This window comes from Pipistrellus hanaki, assembly GCF_964339955.1.
Source record: "Pipistrellus hanaki genome assembly, chromosome: 13".
NCBI lineage: Eukaryota > Metazoa > Chordata > Mammalia > Chiroptera > Vespertilionidae > Pipistrellus > Pipistrellus hanaki.
The window spans coordinates 23,143,380-23,162,314 of NC_140515.1; the positions used below are offsets into that span (position 1 = coordinate 23,143,380).

Genomic DNA, 18,935 nt, shown 5'->3' on the forward strand with positions numbered 1-18,935 from the left:
AAGGTCTTAAATGTCATTTTATAACTCATATCAAGAGAAGAGCTGGTCTTCGGTTGATTTTATTTATTTATTTATTTATTTATTTATTTATTTATTTATGCTAAGGGTGCATATTAATTCACTTCCATGAATAAAATTTGAAGGTGAAGCCCCAGCGCATTCCCAGAGGAAGTCTTCTGCTTGGTAGACGTGAGGTGTTCTAGACACTGGCCATCCACATGCAGTTGGCATGCACTTGGCAGTCCCACCAGCTCCCTCTGAAGCTACAGTGAACACTGGCTCTTGTCTGTTGAGAAGGTCAAATGAGGCCCTCTGAAATACTAGGGAACTAGTCCTCAGAACCCCACCTTTCCTTGCTCTCTTTCTGTGGCTTTGTTAACCAGCCAGTTTCTCTTGGTTTTAGGTGTGTGCCCTTGGACATCCAGTGGAGACATTTCTGTCTGGTGCTTTCAGAGAGTGGTAGATGAGTGCTTGTCATCCGAAGGGAGGGCTCCCTGAGAGTTAGGGTTCCGGGACCAAGGAACAGAGGGGCTACACCTGGAATTAGGGTTCCAGGGGAACAGAGGGGCTATCCTTGGGAGTTAGGGTTCTAGGACCAGGGAACAGAGGGCTGTCTCTGGGAGTTAGGGTTCCAGAGGAACAGAGGGGCTACCCCTGGGAGTTAGGGTTCCAGGACCAGAGAATAGTCATGAGGTAGCCCACTGGTCAAGTGCATGGGCTCTGGCATCAAACTGTCTGAATTTGAGCCCTGGCCTCTCATAGTCATTGGGCCACATTTCCCTAGGGCTGTGTGACTTCATCCCAGTTCAGGTCATTCCTCTGAGATGGTTTCTTAGCCTCATAATGAGGGAGGCGATTACCTTTCTTAATGGGTTATTATGAGAATTGAACAAGATAAGGTACTTGGCCTGGTGTGTGGAAGGTGCTGAGTGTGAGCTCACTGAAGCCACTGTGGCTCACTGGCTCCCACACCAGATGGAGGAAGGACAGTTCATACCATATTGTCAGTTATTAGAACTAGAAAAATACGGGTAACTTAGTCCAAGACTCCATGTACTGGTGGAACTGGAGGGACTGCAGGGCTTGCCTGAGACTTCCCAGCAGGTCAGAGACTGAGCGCGGACAGACTGGAACCTGTTTCCTGCCTCTCAGGCCTTCGTTCTTTCCCCACCACTACCCAGTCTGGCTACTATTTCTCACCTCCTCTCCCTCCCCCTCAGCACGTTTACCGATGCTCATTGGGTTGTCCAGGGAGTTTGTTCTAGACTGTGGTATCAGAAAGGGATCTACTGGGAACAAGCCTTCCTCACTAACTGTGCCACTGGGCCATGACAGCCCGAGAGCACAGAGCCTGGAGCAGTGCCGGTGGGAGGGGGTCAGGGAGGGGGTGATAGTGGAGGGATATTGCACTCTCTTGGGAAACTGGGGCCTTTCCTCTTCTGCTCCAGCTGTGTGGCCTGGCCTGGCCTGAGGCAGGTGCAGGGTTGCTCAAGAGCCTGAGCTGTGCTGAGGGAGGCTGGTGTGGCAGGAGCAACCGCAGGCAGGGCTTGTCAGAGGAGACCTCTTCCAGCCTCAGCCGGTGTGGCCTCTTCCCTGCACTGGTAAATTTCAACGGCCACCCTCAGTTTTAATCTCATTAAGACTTATTAACTTGTTACCACAGCCTTGACATTTTGGACCGTGTCTGTATTGTCGCTGTACACACTACTAGCTAGCTTCAGTGTAGAATGAAGTTCTTGAATTGTTTTTCTAACTATGTATATTTAAGTTTTCTGAGCTGATTCTCTTTTGGGGGCTGTTCTTGACTTCCGATAATGCTGTGGATTGTTCATTGAGGTTTTGTGTTTCCCAAGCTTTACGTTTTATACCCAGAGGTCAAGCTTGGTGGGCCCCAATGCTGGAACTTGTTTAATGGGAATGAGGCTTAGCATATTCCTTGACTGCACTGAGTATCAATTTCTTCATCTGAAAATCGGGTTGATTGAGTGCATTTATCTTGCGTGCCTGGAGCTTTCAGTATTCCTGCTGATCCCTTACCTCAGCCATTTTCAACTTTTTCACCTCATGGCACACATAAACTAAAATTTTTCGGCACACCAAAAAATACATTTTTTTTGCCAGTCTGACCAAAAAATTAAAAAAGGTATAATTTTGAATGAATGAAATTCCAAACGGCTATTGTTGTGTTGGCTATTGTCATTTTTTTTTTTTGACAGTCTTGAGAGAAAAGAAGTCAGTGACCCAAACTAAAAGGTCAGGCATTGCATGTTTTAACAATTCTGCCCCTGGGCCATGAGGCTCAGTTTGTTGGCATCATCCAGTGCACCGAAAGGTTGCCAGTTCAGTTACCTGTCAGGGCACATGGCTAGGTTGTAGACTCCATTCTGATAGGGGATGGGGCATAAAGGAGGCAGCCAATCTATGTTTTGCTTTCACATCAATGTTTCCCTCTCTCTAAAAATCAATTTAAAAATCTTTTTTAAAGAAATCCTGTGGCGCACTGGTTGAAAATCGCTGCCCTGCTGAAACTGGTTCGGCTCAGTGGATAGAGTGTCGGTCTGCGGACTGAAGGGTCCCAGGTTCGATTCCGGTCAAGGGCATGTACATTGGTTGTGGGCACATTCCTGGTTGGAGGTGTGCAGGAGGCAGCTAGTCGATGTTTCTCTCTCATTGATGTTTCTAGCTCTATATCCCTCTCCCTTTCTCTCTGTAAAAAATCAATAAAATATATATATTTTTTTTTTTAAAGAAAAGAAAATTGCTGCCCTATCTGATTGGGCTTCCTCAGAAATCTTCCTAGGAACTCAGCTGAATGGGTTATGCATATTTGTTTTAGGTGACAGAGGAAGTGAGGATCAGGTAGAGCACCCTGTTGGCCCCTCTTGCTCACACTTCTTCCCAAAGTGTCCACAAGGGTTCCTGGGTGAGGGAGGCAGGTGGCTGGTGGTTCCTTTACCTCTTCCACGGAATGGCACCTGTGGTATGTGACCTGCAGGAGGTCAGAGGGCAAGTGTAGTCATTGTTATGAATGACACACAGTAAGTACATCCAGGGCTTTCTCTCAGTGAAATTCTTGGAGTTGAGTGACCTGGTTAAGTGAGTTGGCGGTTCCGTGTTCAGTCCTTTGGCTTGTGTTTAACTCTTGGTGGTTGGCTATATAACTGGAGCTCCACCTTGTCTGTCCAGGTTCAAGGTGTGAAAACAATAACCTGCTATATGTTCTGTTCTCTGCCAAGTTTGGGTCCCCCTAAGCAGCTGGAATTATGTCGGAGCCTTGGGTTCCAAAGGGTGAAAATGCATCCTGCGATTGGCAGCTCATCCCTGCTCCAGGGGCTATGAGTGCCTCCTCTACCACAGGGAGCCATGGCAAGACAGGTTTTTGCACTGCCTGAGCTGAGAGGGTCATGTGTGGTGGGGCCGGCCAGGCCAGGGGCTGCAAATGTCATCTCTGAGAAATAGACTCCCGGGCCATACCTTTTCTGTTTGACTCGGCATGGGGTTGCATTGAAGGGCGTTCTTTTTTTTTTTTTTTTTTTTTTTTTTTTTTAACAATTAAAGGCCTTTTATTCCACACAGCCAGGATTAATTAGTGCTTGGTTAATTGGTTAATTTATTAAAGGCAGGGAAACTGGAAGTCTACCAAATACAATAAACATTTTCTTTTAACTATGCCTGTGAGCATGAAGTGTGAGGGGAGCCCCTGGCCTGGCTGACAAGAGCACGGTGGGACGTTTTGTCCTGGGAGACAATAGCTCGCTCAGCAAGGACCCGAGCCCTGGTTCACGGGGACTAAATGAGCTGAAGTGACATCTCTAGTGAGTTCGCCTGCTGTAGTCTCTTCTCTTAGAAGGAAATTTTCTAAATAAGGTTTGAGGAAGGCTGCTAATTACCTAATGTGCAAAAGTGTAATTTTGTTATTTTTAATTATTGTGTTTAGCAGCAGAAGCTTTTTTCCCCAAATCTTTTTTTAGACTTTTTTTCTTACTACAAAATACGTGCTCTTTGTAAACAACTAAAACATGGAAATACATAGCATAAATTAGTGAATGCTCCTTATAATTCTATTCTGTAGAGAGCTAACCACAATTACCAGTTTATTGTGAATGCCGACAAATTTCTATAAGTATCATTTAAAAAAAAATAGGTTCATATGACACATTACTGTTGGGCGACTTGCTTTTTTTTCCCATTTGACAAGGCATTTTTTTTTCTTCATATCAATATAGATAGAGTTTACCTCAGTTTTAAATAGTTTTATTGAGGCATAATTTTATACCACAGAATTCACCCATTGCAGGTGTACCATCGCTGCCTCCCTGTGTAACAGTTGCATTCTATTGTGTGATAACTTATATTTAACCCTCCTCCCACTGGTGGACATTTAGGTGGTTTTTAAATCTTTCGCTCTTACAGACCGTGCTGCGACACACTCTTACACAAACCACTGGGCATTGGTATGTGTCACCGCAGAAGAGAATCCTAGAGGTGGAGTTTCTGGGTCACAGTATATAAACAATTAAAATCATAGTAGGTATTGCCAAAATACCTATTGCAACTTTTCAGGTGATCTGTCAATAGGAAAAACCATGCACATCTTTGCCCACTAATAGATGAAATGAAATTCCTAATTTTACTTGGCCAGGGACCATTATCCTCATCTAATGTTTGCTAGTCTTTGATAACCTGGGCAAGAATTATTAATTTGCATTTTAATCATTGTCATTGAGGTTGCGTGTCTTGTGTGTTTGTCAGCCATTCATTCTTTCCATCAAACATCCCGTGGAAGCCTCCCTGGGTCAGTGCGCCCCCACCCCCGCTGTGCATCTGCAGCAGATGGGTCCGTCCTGCTCCCGGGAAAGCTGTGGTGCTGAGGAGGCCGTGTTTGCAGAACTGAGCATATTTATTTCCTAGACAGTTTGGCTTTTATTTCTTGTTTCCCTCTCAGTCTTTGGCTAGAACCTCCACGTAGGAGGATGAAAGTTGGCTAACTTAAGACACTCTGCTTTTTCTGGTCCAAAAATAGCCAAGTCTTTACCAAAAAATGGTCGCAAGCACTTTGACTACAAACCCAAATTGTCTGGTTCTTGCATCTACTGCCAGATATAGTGAGGGAGGGAGACTGGAGGGGCCAGTTTGCCCTGCCTTGTGGCTGGTTAAGAGGGAGACAGGTTTGGGCTGGTTGTGCTCTAGCACTCTTACTGGCAGGTTACTGTCTAAAACCAGAGAGGACTAAGCAGTTTTAGTCCTGTTGCAGGAATAATGGCTTGCACACTAAGCTCTGAGAGAACCTGTTGTGCAAATTCATGGAACTGATTGAACTAAAAATAAATACCTGGGCAGGACTCAATAAATACAGCATTGAATGAATTACCAGCTACTGTTAAGAGCCAGGCACCCTTGAGGCACTAGGAATATAGGGGTGAACAGAGCAGAAGTCCCTGTCCTACAGAGCTTACTTCCCCCTGTGTTCTTCTCATGTATTCTCCATTTTTTCAGGTTAATAGGAGTCTGCTTTGTTCCTCTCTGCCTCTGTAACTAATTATCTTGTGGGAGAGTCAGACAAATCCTTAGTGTTGCATTCGAAGTGCTAATCCAAAAGTAGCATAGAATTGTCTGAACTAAAACTGGAAGGATGCCTAAGAGTTATTCAAGAGAGAAAATGTGGGGGTCCTTCGAAGCCAAAGGGGCAATGAAAGTGACGGCACCAAGATGGGAGGTGCCAAGCGGGGCGACCTTATTTTCCAACTTAAAACGTATGAACGTGTTTCCAGAGGCAGGCGGTGGGGTGGGCACGGGAAGGTTTTAGCAGGACAGGCCGTGCTCAGAGCGCTCCAGCTCCAGGTTCGGGAAGAGCTGTTAAGACGAAGGAGACATCCCTCTGGGCCCCCAGAACCACTGTTGTGGTGAGCCTTCTCAGGATGGCTGAGAAGGTAGACTTGGGGATAATCCAGAATTGCCGTCTTGTTGTGTGGCACCTCAGGGAAGGGTGTGAGCTGGGGCCCAGAGCAGGAGGAACCGAGAGTGTATGCGAGAGGGGCGGGCAGGTGGGAGCCTTGCCAGCCCCACCTGGCTGGCTGCAGGTGTCCTGGCATCCAAGTGCCCCGGTGAGTGCACGCTGCAACCATGCTGAGGTGGCCTTTTCAGTGATCAAATTACCAAGGCAAAAGGTTCCCTAATACTACATGCTGGCAAGGATGTGGGGAAATGTACAGCTGCTGTGGAGAGCATGTGATAGAATCAGCTGTCACAGCCGATGCAGCAAGCCCGCCACTGAGAAGGACTCACTCAGCCAGAGGTGGCACCTGGCAAGGACATTCAGTGCAGCAGGGCTTGTAGAGTGGCTCAGAGATGACATGGCCATGCTGTGGGTACCATTTCCCAGCCCTCCTCTCTTCTTTCTACCTTACAGTCACTTGTCGCAGTCTGACATGCTCCATCTTCACTCCCCTGTCCCCCTAGAATGTAAGGAAGCTGAGGATCTTGTCTGCTTCATCTCTGGCCAAATGGATGAAGCAGGCCCCTCAATAAAATGTGCATGGAGAGACAAACACATTTTCTTTGTTTTTCCCCCTATCAAGTTAGATGTGGAATAGCTCTTTTAATGTTTCTTCTTCCTTTAAATTAAAAAAAAAATTTTAGACTAATAAATTCTGGGGAGAGGGGATGGTAGATGGAGAGCCACCGGCACCTCACTTCTGCTCTTGCGAGAATCCTAATCCACCCTGAATTCCATCTCAGGTGCCCGTGAGACTGCTCCCCAGCATGACCGGCATGCACACCCCCTTCTTCTCCTTTTCTTGTCCCAGAGCCCAGCCCTGAGTCCCTCAGCCTCTCCCAGGTCCCACTCTGCTGCATTAGGCAAAGTCTCTGAAACAGGTTTCTCTTTTACTTTAGAATTTTTGAAATAAAAGCAATGTGAATATAAAAGAATGTTTTAAGCCATTCACAATGACATAAAAAGTGTACTCCCCCCAGTCCTTTAATCAGAGGTAGCCCTTATTAATAATCTCATGTCCTTCTGTGGGGGGGGGGGGGGGGGGAGGAACACATGTAATACTAGCATAAATATGTATCCTTTAAAATGGACATGAACAGAGTTATGATGGGAATGTTATTCTGCTATTAATATAATTTGGAGCCCTAGCCGCTGTGGCTCAGTGGATAGAGCATTGGCCTGTGCACTGAAAGGTCACGGGTTTAATTCCTGGTCAAGTGTACATATCTGGGTTGCAGGTTCAATCCCTAGCCCCTGTTGAAGTGCATGTCTCTCTCACTTCGATGTTTCTCTTTTCCCCACCTCTCTCTCTACCTTTGTCCTCCACCTCTCCATCATCTCCCTCCCTTCCATTCTCTCTGAAAATCAATGGGAAAAATATCGTTGGTTGTGATTAACCAAATAATAATAAGAATAACAATAATAATAATTATTATTATTATTTGGAAATATTTTATATTGTTCCATACAGACCTGCCTTGTTTTCAGTAGCTGCCTAATATTGTGTTGTGCCATGATGTATGTGCCCAGCCGCGCATTGATTTCTTTCTGGGTTTTTGTTTCGACAATATTACAGAGCAGATCCCTATACATCTTGGCACATATTGTGGTAATACCTATAGAACACATCCCTGGCAGTGCATGACAGGTTGCAGGGCTTGGGCATGTAATATTGTGATAGATATTGCCAAATGACCTCCGAATAGGCTCATAGTTCATTCTTCTAGAGTATGTTTCCTTCCCAACTTTTTATTTCAAAAAGTGTTACATCTGTAGAAAAGTCTAGTAATTTAATGAATACACCAATAATCTTCATTTAGGCTCACCAGTTATTGTTGCCACATTTGTTAAAGCTGCCATAACAAAATACTGCAAAATGGGTGGCTTAAACAACAGGAATTTATTTTCTCACCATCTGGAGGCTGGAAGTCCCAGGTCTAGGTGTTGGCAGGTTTGGTTTCTTCCAAGCCTCTCTCCTTATTCTCACTGTGTCCTAAGAATGAGGATGTGCCTTAGCCAGTTTGGCTCAGTGGACAGAACGCAGGCCTGAGGTCTGAAGGGTCCCACGTTCGATTGTGGTCAAAGGCATGTGCCTCCATTGCAGGCCCGATCCCTTGGTTGGGGTGCACATGCGAGAGGCAACCAATCGATGTATCTCTCTCCGCTCCCTTCCACTCTGTCTAAAAATCAATGGGGGTGGGAGGGGGAATGAGGACGTTCTACTGGGATACGTTTCAATGCCCTTTATTTTATACTAATGGGGACAGATTCCCCTGAGGCAGAAAACAAATGAGCATGACATGGCTCCAGCCCTGACTTGGGCTTTCCCTCCAGATTGCTTAGTCTTGGCCAGTCTCCTGCACAACTCCTTGCTGAGCACAGCCCATTGGTGAGACGAGGGTGCTTGTGGGAAGGCCTTCTGCCTCAGAAGGCATTTGCACAAGCAGTTTCTTGAGCATTGTTGATACTCTGCATGAGTGATGTGTCAGCAGAATGGCAGACCACCTTATAATTCCACCTGCTTTTTGTTCTCTATCACAGTGTCTCTCTAAACACCAGACTTATGTCATTTCTGTGTACAGACAGTCCTTGCTTTGCATACTGCGGATTGCCTGTATTCATTTAGAGAAGTCCGGTTAATTGATTGGGTGCTGTTTTCTCCCTCCCTGTCTCCCTCCTCCCCACACCCTCCTTGGTAACTTTTTTTTTTTTTTTTTAATATATTTTATTGATTTTTTTACAGAGAGGAAGGGAGAGAGATAGAGAGCTTGAAACGTCGATGAGAGAGAATCATCCACCAGCTGCCTCTTGCACACCCCCCACTGGGGATGTGCCCGCAACCAAGGTACATGCCCTTGACCGGAATTGAACCCGGGACCTTTCAGTCCGCAGACTGATGCTCTACCACTGAGCCAAACCGGTTTCGGCCTCCTTGGTAACTTAGGGCTCTGCCAGAGTTGATTCTTGCCTGCTGCCAGTGGTAACTCGGCATCCTCCATGGGCTTGCATCCATATCTGCTTCTTCCCGGTACTTGTGTGTGGGACATCACACGTGCACACTCTCCATGTTTGTCTCAGTAGATAGAATCCTGTGGAAATAGTCTGCCTGGAGCTTCAGTGGAGGACAGGGCACTCAGACACCTTTGGTTTCCTCTGTTCAAACGGTTGTGTCTGTAGACCCAAGTGAAGGGGTCAGGCTGTTGCTGAGTGATCACCCAACCCTGCTGGCTGTTCTGTAGCTGGGAGTCCACTGTCTGGTCTGTGACACAGCCAGTGTCCTTCCTCAGCCCTCTCCACCCCAGGAACCCAATTCTGAATCTACCCAGTTCAGAGCCACTTTTCCAAAACACAATTCCCACCATGTCTTTGACTTTGCTTAGTGTATTTCCTATCTCTTCCCCCCTTCCCTCCTCTTTCTTTTATTTTTCTCATACAGGATTCAGTCCAGACTCCTTAGCCTGGCCTTAGGACCCTCCCTCATGTGGCCCCTGCTCATTTGTCTCCCTTGTTACCTGCTGTATCAAAGCCAAATCAAATTATGCCACACACACCCTCTGCCACGTGACAGCCCTGTACCTAGTGAGCTCATGGTGTATGCTCTGTCCAGAACGTAGCTCTCCCCTCCCTGATCCATTTGCTAAACTCCAGCCCAGCCTTCAGGAGCTTCCCCTCCCAGCAGTGCCTCCTCTCCCACCTGCACCCTTCTTCCATGCAAGCAGGCTGGTCAGCCTTCCCTCGAGCTCTCATACTGCCCGAACTTGCCTCTTCCCTAGCACTTGCCACACATTGGTCATGTGCCTGCCCTCCTGCCAAGCCGCTGCCTTTGCCTGGGTCTCCACAGTGGCTGGCAGTGAACCTTTGTGTGGATGGCTGGACATGTCGTTGGGTAGAGCATCCTGAAGTCAGCAGTAGCTGCATCCCTCTTTGTCATTTCCCAAGAGCCCTATCACAAAAAAAAAAAAAGAAAAGAAAGAAAAGAAAATACAATTTTCCGCACACTGAGGAGTCATTCTTCCTAAGTGCCCAATCCTGCAGAGTCTGTCCCAGTCAGCAGCAATACAGGGCCCCTGTGACCTTCACGGCTTAGGGAGCACGTACCTTAACTTGACATTGTAGGCACTGTGTGCGCATTTAGCTTTGTTATCACTGCGGAAAGCTTCTGAATGTCCATCTTTTCTTTCAGTCAAACGCTTCCGAGAACCAAAGCATGAAAGACGTCCATGGAGGATATGGTAGGTATTTAAATATTAGCTCATTCCTAGAATGGTTTTGACAGTTTGGGGGAGGGAGAGGGTGGTATGTGAGCAATTATACATAACCAAGTGTTGGACTCCCTTAATGAATTAATCATTAGGAACTAGTATGGAAATGAAAGCATTTCCATTTCTCAGATGCATGTTGAGCCCTGCCTTTGTTCTCTCCTCTTGTCTGATTTTAGAAGGTGGGAGATAACACAGAAGCATGAGTCTGGGCTGCAGGCTCCGTTGTTATGGCTCCCTGTTATATTTTGTTAAGCCCTCAGGTTCTATAGTCTATGCACAAGCAAAAAATAATCTAACTTTGGAGATTAGTCAGATGCTCCATGTAAATGCTCCTCTTCCCAAAGCTAGTCTTTCTTGGTCCTTAGTTGACCCTGTGGTGACAGTTTTCCCTCCATAAAAATGGCAGTGAAGCTTCAGACATAGCTTCTATAGACAGAACTCCAATAAACAAGTCACTCACAAGGAGACAGTTACCTAGCCTGGGGATGGGCAAACAGTGGCCTGCAGACCCGTTCTAGCTCACTGTCTATTTTCATAAATAAAGTCTTATAGGAATGGTAGTGACTACAGCTACTTTTAGGCTACAGTGACAGTGTGGAGTGATTGCTGCAGAGAACAACAGCCCACAAAGCCTGCAATATTTATTCTCCGACCCTTCACAGAAAAGGCCTGCCCACCCCTGACCCTGTCTGTTGTTCCCCAGCAGCAGCTGACGGTGGCTCGGCTTCAGCGGCAGACCTGGACCTGGGCGGGCTGCTTAGCCCTGCACAGCACTTAGCTCAGTGCTAGTGGGGTTGAGAGGGAGCTCCTTAATATAGAGGCACCTTGCACTTCACCGCAAAGCTGGGATCAAACATTTCATTTTAAAGTAACGGAACATGAAAAAGTAAAAACATATATGAAATGTGTTGTATGTTTTTAAATATACAAGATGGAGCAAAAATAGGTTTATAGTTGTGAGTATGGGAAAGTTTTTTCTTGTATTACTATTTATTAATTATTGTATTAATAATTACATGTGAGCAACTGTATGTTATTAATCAGTGGCCTTTTAGGGATTTGAGTGCATTGTTATTGAGGGTTTTGAAAAGTAGCTGAATTACCAAGCCTGGGTTAGTACTGATGGCCCAGGAGGAGGTGATTGGTAATGGGAAGTTGGGGTCTTCCAGTGGCTTTTTTCCTACTTCAGACTTAGCATTTTCCCCAGATTGGTTACTACTCTATTGTCAGTATGATCACAAGTGCCAATCCTATTTTGTACAGGTTTCTAGACACTTCCAAACAAGCCATAGGAATGCTGTTCATCCACTTTGCCAATGTATACCTAGCGGATCTCACGGAAGAGGACCCTTGTTCACTGTAAGTGGTTCATATTTGAGTATAAACATCACCTGTCCCATCACTAAAAATGTCTTTCTGCTGCTAGCCGTGTTTCCTCTCGCTCAGGGAGGGGCAGCTTGCTTTGTCCTCTGCTCCTCCAAGAGATCTGAGTTCTGCCGATTAATCTAAGTTCTGTTTCTCAGGTTTCTGGTACCCTTATGTCTCCCAGCTTCCCGGCTGGGCAGCACCATGCCTTGAAGGAGTGTCTGTGCTGGGACAGGACACACACGGGGCTTCTCTGATGCCAGCCACTCAGGTTCAAAGCCACTGTTGAACACGTCTTTGACCTCTTGACCCAAAGAGCATGGCTTGTTGCACCTTGTCAGTGCAGTGTGCCTTCCACACAGCCCCAGAGCAATCTGCCTGAGACCCCCGTTGGGCCATCATGCGCTGTCCTCCTTGCTGACAGCACCTCTCTCACTTAGCAGGTGGAGTGGGAAGGGAGGCTCACCTGTCTTATCCTGACTCCATCTACTACCTTCCTGGCTCAGACTTGGTGCTTCAGCCATGGTAGAGCGACTCCTGGTGGCTCTCAACCCTGCCAGCTGTCTTCTGCCTCTGCATTTGCCAGCTGCCCTCTGCCTGGAATGCCCTCCAGTCCTGCCCTGTCTCTATGGAAGAGGGGAGTGGAAGTCTGATAAGTCTTGCCAAGAGGTTTCTTGTACATTTAAGATCATTTGGAGCCGAAACCAGTTTGGCTCAGTGGTAGAGCGTCGGTCTGCGGACTGAAAGGTCCCGGGTTCGATTCCGGTCAGGGGCATGTACCTTGGTTGGGGGCACATCCCCGGTGGGGGATGTGCAAGAGGCAGCTGGTCGATGTTTCTCTCTCATTGACGTTTCTAGCTCTCTATCTCTCTCCCTTCCTCTCTGTAAAATATCAATAAAATATATTATTTAAAAAAAACAAAAACCCTATGATATTAAAAAAAAAAAAAAAAGATCATTTGGACTAGAAGATTCTTTTGAGCTGCTTTTTTGGTGACTATGTGCAGTTTTAGTAAGACCTGGGTAAGGTTGTGATCTGTTTGGATGTCGTCCCAAAACTGGGGACTGGAAGGGTGATCGTCCTGCAGGGGAGATAGTTAGGAAAGGGCCCTGTCCTTCTGGTCCTTGAGCCCAGCAGCAAGCCCATGCCATCCTCTGGTGAGTCATGGACGTAGTCTGAGAGCCAGCTCTGAGTCCTAGAGGTACTGGGGCCGGAAAACCTAACCCCTGGTGTGGCGTGGCCACATCACTCCCCCTTGCATCAACAAAAAGAAGGTGAATTGGCTTTAAGCAGGACACTGACAAACTGACCCACAGCCAGGATGGAGGAAGGGGCTGTTGACAGACCTCGAGTGTGTGACCTGCAGGAAAAAGGATCCTAGATAGGCCTTGAGGTGATGAAAAGCACATTTGATTGAGAGGCCAGACTGCTGGAGGGTGGCTTAACTTCCTTTGAGCCTCAGTTTCCTCCTCTGTCCTGGGTATCCTACCAGGATCAGGCTCTCATCATCAGATGAGTATAGCACCATTGAAACAACAGGGGCGCTTACCAGTGAAGATGTGAATAGCTCAGTTGGAGAATATTGTTAAAACTTCGGGAAGACACGAAAGCTCCAGCAGTCACTGAGGAGTGGCTGGGTGGGAGACTAGAAGGCAGAGCAGGCATTGCTTGGGGAATGAGAGGTGCCCCCCTCCAGTCTTCTTACCTCTCCAGGGCACTGATTGTGCAGCAGAGTATGCACCCCCTGGTGTCAGAGGGTGTGCACCGCAAAGCCTGGGCCTGGAGGTAGAACGGATGCTGCCCTGGGGTTTACACCAGGCCATCTTTGCTTTGTCCTGTGACTTTCCACAGGCGGAGTAAGGGTTGGTTAGACCTGGGGCATCCTGGGAGTCTGCAGACCTAGAAGGGGAGCCAGTTTCAGCTCAGGAAGTGGAGAAACAGGGATGAGCTGCTTCCTGTGGCTTAGGGGTCCTCTGTGTTAGGGATGCTGCTTTGGGTGGGAGTTGAGCCTTTCTGACATCCAGGGTTCAGTACCTCTGAGGTGCTGCTGTTCTCTGTCTAATGCTCATTTACTGTGTGGCAGGTGCTCTCTCTATTGACTCATTTGATCCTCATAACAGCCCTGCAGCATTGAGACTTGGATTATCCTCATTTACAGTCGGGGGACTGAGGCACAGAGTGACTTTATAGCTCACAGGAAAGAGTGAGGGAGCTAGGATCCCCTGGCCCCACACAACCCTGACTGCATGGCACCTCATCTGTGTTGGGTTCAGAGTATAGAAGTTTCTGTCTTTATCCCAAGGCCTCACATAAATACTTTGTGAGGGAACAAGTAAACTAACACACGCACAGGCACATCTCAGATACTCAGGTTCGGTTCCAGGCCCCCACAATAAAGCAAGTATCACAATAAAGCAAGGGGTAATCTTGCTGGTGGAGGGTGTTGCCTTCAGTTTGTAAAAAATGTATCCTCTGTGAAGCACAATGAATTGAGGCATGCCTGCAATGTGCGGTAGGTGTTCTCACTATTTTCAGGATGGGTCTCAGATGTGAGAACCACTTGGAGCCAATCAGATGTGAGTATCTAAGGGCAGCCTAGCCTGGGGCTGTGAATGTGGAGAAATTGTCTTGGAAGTAGTTGCTGTTCCTTCCATCTCTGGTCTGAGAGTGACCCCTTGTGATTTTCGAGGGGAAGGGCAGGCTGTAGACAATGCCGCCCCTCCCTCTGGTTTCCTGGCCACTCCAGGGCCCTGACCACACCGAGCAGAGTGGACACCCTCTGGTGTCAGAGGGCTGTGCATGTCACCCAAGCCCGGGCCTGGGGGCGTTGCGGGGAGGCTGGGTCTGCATAAAACGCTTCAAGCCTCAGCAGCTCAAAAGCACCGCAGGTGGTCTGTGAAGTCCAGAGCTTCTCTGGGGGTTCTGAGCCATGTGGCATCTGACCTGGTGATTGCTTGTCTCCTGCGGTCTGTCTACAGAGCTGGGGCCTGTGGCCAGTGGTGCCCGGAGAGATCTTGGTGCAGGGCCCTCAAGGGAGGGCCAGAGGTCAGACAGGTGGGAACAGATGTGATGAGAAAGTTGTCAAGGTGGGCTTGGTCTTCTCCCTCTCACCTACCCTCTCTATCATCTGGCCTTTTCCATGGGAAGTAAAGCTCTCTCCTTAGAAATCCTGATGTGCACTTGTCACCATGGTGAGTGAGGCTATGCGGCCCTGCCCTCTTTGGTCTTAGACCCCCCCCACCCCCCCAAGGCCATTTCTGAGCTGCCTGGTGCCGTGGCACTGACAGGGCCTTGGATGGGTTGGACAGTCAGGGAGCAGGTCTTTTTATTAAGTTCTGTTTTCCTGTTGACTTCAGTGGCTGTTTCCATTCTTTGTTTTGGCAGAAGCACTGTGGTCTTTCAAGTTTCTCTGTCTCCTCCACCCCTCCCTCAAGTTGTCCAGCCCCTGAAGAGTGGCCGCACACTGCATGGGGCACATCCCCGGGACCCCCAGAGGAGAGCACTGTGGCCTCCTGCCCCCAGTCCCCGGAGCAAGGCCAGGCAGAGTGCGGGGCCGTCAGCCTTGACACTGGCCCTGGTCAGCACACAGGGCCGACTCTGGCTCTGGCTCCCTGATGGTGCCACTGTGCTCTCTCCTCACAGGTACCTCATCAACTTCCTCCTGGATGCCACCGTGGGCATGCTGCTCATCTATCTGGGGGTGCGTGCTGTCAGCGTCCTGGTGGAGTGGCAGCAGTGGGAGTCCCTGCGTTTTGGCGAATATGGTAATGTACCATGGACACTGTCGGGGCATGGGAGGATTCCTAGAGGGGCTCCTTGCCCTGTGTAGCCCTCCAGGCCAGTGGATTCAAAGAAGATTCAGGAGCTGGTGGCTGTCTCTTCCATGGTGGAGGGACTTGTTCTTGGTCCCAAGTGCCATCCTCCCGCCAGTGTCAGAGTGCCCCATGTTGGGGCATGTGGGTGCTCACTTCATTGCTTGGCTTCAGCCTTGTAGCAGGAGACACACTAAATGCAGAGAGGGGGACAGCGCTGGCCTCTTCCACCAGGGGGCACTGGTGGTCCACCTATAGAGCCATGTGGCCACCGCACAGGGCCAAGCTGCTACCTCCTTAGAGATGGGGGTGGCTCTTGGTTTGGATGTGCTCGGTAGGGAGCTGCCCCACTTTCTGTTTGTTCTCTCCTTGGGCCACTTTATTACAGGGCTCAAAACTTCAGGACTGGAGGTCCATCCTCCTAGGCCTGTCACTTGCTATTTCCTATGGGCTCGCCTCCTCCCAGCATCCGACACGTTCAGTCACCAAGGACACCAGTTCCATCCTCACTCGCAGAGACACAACTTAACACAGGTGACTTACGGATGCTGGCTCCGCTTTGAGCCCCTTGCATCGTGTCAGACCGCATGGGACTCAGCTTGGGTAGGAGGCGGCCCATGCTGGTCCTGAGCACAAATGCCGTTTACTCTGCACTCCCAGAAGAACAGCCTCCACGGGGCTGCAGGCGAGAGTGCCTTCTCCGGGCTCTGCCACAGCCTGGGGACTCAGGGTCAGGGGACAGCAGCTCCCTCCACCGTCACAACTGGCCCTGCTGCCTGGAGGAAGGAGCTCCCGTTCTCGGTGGGAATAGCATATGTGGAACCATTGCTGCGAAAGGTGCACACAGCTCACGAGGGAGGGAGTACAGGTGGAATTCTGGGTCCTCCTCTCCTTTCCTGGGCCCAAGGGCTGCTCACTCCTACATGATTCAACGCTCACTAGAGACTGACATTTCAAAGGGGGAGCTGGTGCGGGGAGCAGGCTGTGATGAGTGCCTGGGTATTTCTAGAAACCTTAGTAATTGTCTGTCTCCAATGAGGGGAGGTGAGCTCAGGGGAGGGCTTTTCTTAGCCTCGTTACCTGATGCCTGGTGAGTCACTGACCTAAGATAGTGTCCGACACAGGGAAGGCCTCTGAGGAACCCTGAGTCATGGACTCCTCGGCTTGGAGGTGGAAATGGACACAGCGCATGTGGACCAACACAGCAGCATCCCAGTCATAGGATAGGCACCCTGAGGGGTTGAGTGACACAGGAAGCTCCTCTACCAATAGGGGGGAGGGGAGGGAAGGGAGAGTGGCTCGCGCCTTCCACTCTGGGTTCCTAAACCTCCCATCACCTCCAAGAACAGTGCTCATAACTGCTGCCTTGTTGTTAAGATCCTTCTGAAGGCAGCATTCTCAACGATATCTTACCAGTGCCCAGGAAGTCCACCACAGCCAGTCGCAAGCCTCTCAGTGGCTCGGGAGCGGAGAGCGGGTCTGTTCCTGATACACCAGGCATTACGGTTCCACCTGTTCCAGTGTATTTTTTCTGCATCTCCCAAGAGTAGATTGGAAGGAAGAAGGCAGTGGGTGTTTGAATCTGTTTCCATGCCACCCTCCTCTCACCTGTTTGGCCCCTGCCCTTGGGCCACCACTGCTGCCTTTGGGTTATCACACCAGGGTGTCTACAGAGGAAGCCCTTGATCACGGACCAGCTCGATTCCTCCCACCCCAGGTGCAGGAGGATAGTGTGTGTCCTCAGTCACCTGATTTCTATTTCTGCCAATTTCTTTTGTTTCTGTTGCTCTTATAACAGATTATCACAAAGTTAGTGGTTTAAAACAGCACAAACTTGCTACCTTACAGTTCTATATTTCAGAAGTCAGACATGGGTCTCATGGACAGAAATCCTGGAGTCAGCAGGACTGGTTCTTTCTGGAGTCTCTAAGAGCAGAATCCTTTTCCTGGCCTTTCCCAGCCTGTGAGGCTGCCTGCAGTCCCTGGCTGGGGGCACTTCAGGAGACTCTCTCTCTGTCTTAGAGTCAGCAGACTAGCAATTCCATTTGCAGCCTTAATTCCCTTCTGCCACGTTACCTGGCACATTCACAGGTTCCAAGGACTAACGTGGTTATCATGTGGGGCCATTATTCTACCTGCCACACCTGTCAACCAGCCGTCGCTTGAGGCAGTCGTTCCAGGTGGACCCCATAGCTCTCTTCTCAGTAAATGAGGAAGAGGGGCTTGTCTTCTAGGTGCTTCCATGGTCCCTAGAAGAGAAGGTGAACTTGCTAACAAGAACATGGGACTTGGGGATGCCACACAGCCCTGAGGGCTGAGACAGGATCCCAGCGATACGTGGCGTCCGCAGTTTGGTGACCGGGCTGCTCTTCCCCATGCAGAAGCCCTGGAAACAAGGTCTGTGTCCCAGGGGCACCAGTGGTTGTGGCCTTGGCCACCCGTCCTGCCCTAACGCTCCCTTCCAAAACCTCTCTAGATACAGACGTGGCCCCTCCTCTTGGCCCCTTTCCTGTAATTGATCCTGAGAAATAATTCCACAAAGCAAAGGATCCCATGTACCTGAGGATGTCCAGTGTGGTAAAAAGCATGACACAGCAAGAATGCCTGACTTGTTTGTCCTTAAAGGATGAGACCACGGGGAACATCAGACTCTCAAATGGAACAGAAATCAGAAAAATCAGCACGTGGGCTCATGATGCGCAGGAGGAAATGATGTGAGAGTGTGGTTACACTTGATTTTTTCCTTTTTGGCCATGTTTTCCCCACTTATTAAAGTGCCTAAATGAAAAAGAAGCAGCTGCAGCTGAGTTGTGGCTCTGAAACTCAGAGCAGTGTGTGGGGCAGGAGGTAGATGAGAGAGAACAGTCCCTCTTGTCAGTCACTTAAAACTGAAGAGCAAAGGGAGTAAACACTCTCAGCAAGTCAGTTTCTGAGACACTGAGTGAATGTTGCCACTTGTTCTGTTGACTTTTTAAAAAAAAAAACATTTTATTGATTTTTTACAGAGAGGAAGAGAGAGAGAGAGAGAGAGCTAGAAACATCGATGAGAAACATAGACCAGCTGCCTCCTGCATAACCCCCACCGGGGATGTGCCCACAACCAAGGTACATGCCCTTGACCTGAATCGAACCTGCGACCTTTCAGTCCGCAGACCGACACTCTATCCACTGAGCCAAACTGGTCTCAGCTGTTCTGTTGACTCTTAAACACCCTCATCCCCATTCAGAGATATTTCCTTCCAGTGCTTTCTGCCTGGCTGTCCCCAGTCTTATTTAACGGTTTTTAACAAATATTTTGTTTTTGAGAACTTTTCTCCGTAAGGAAAGGTAGTAGAACTACAAAACTCCCCTGAAGATCTAGCTGGGAGAGATGGTGCTTCTGAACTGATGGTTTGGCTCACATGTGTCGTCTCACAGAAGTGGAGGTAGATAGGATGACCTCAGAAGAGGCAATGATGTCTTCTGCGTGCTTTCTGCACGCTTCTCCCAGGGTTTTCCAG

At 48.7% G+C, this 18,935-nt stretch overlaps 1 protein-coding gene across 1 annotated transcript in view; it reads left to right on the forward strand.

The window, feature by feature from the left end:
- LOC311632015 (store-operated calcium entry regulator STIMATE) overlaps positions 1–18,935 on the forward strand; it is a 45,256-nt gene that overhangs the window by 15,543 nt on the left and 10,778 nt on the right. Inside the window, exons 2-4 of the mRNA XM_084902966.1 lie at positions 10,179–10,227; positions 11,521–11,616; positions 15,266–15,387. Coding sequence (XP_084759092.1) covers positions 10,179–10,227; positions 11,521–11,616; positions 15,266–15,387 — 267 coding nt within the window. The remainder of the gene's footprint in view (positions 1–10,178; positions 10,228–11,520; positions 11,617–15,265; positions 15,388–18,935) is intronic.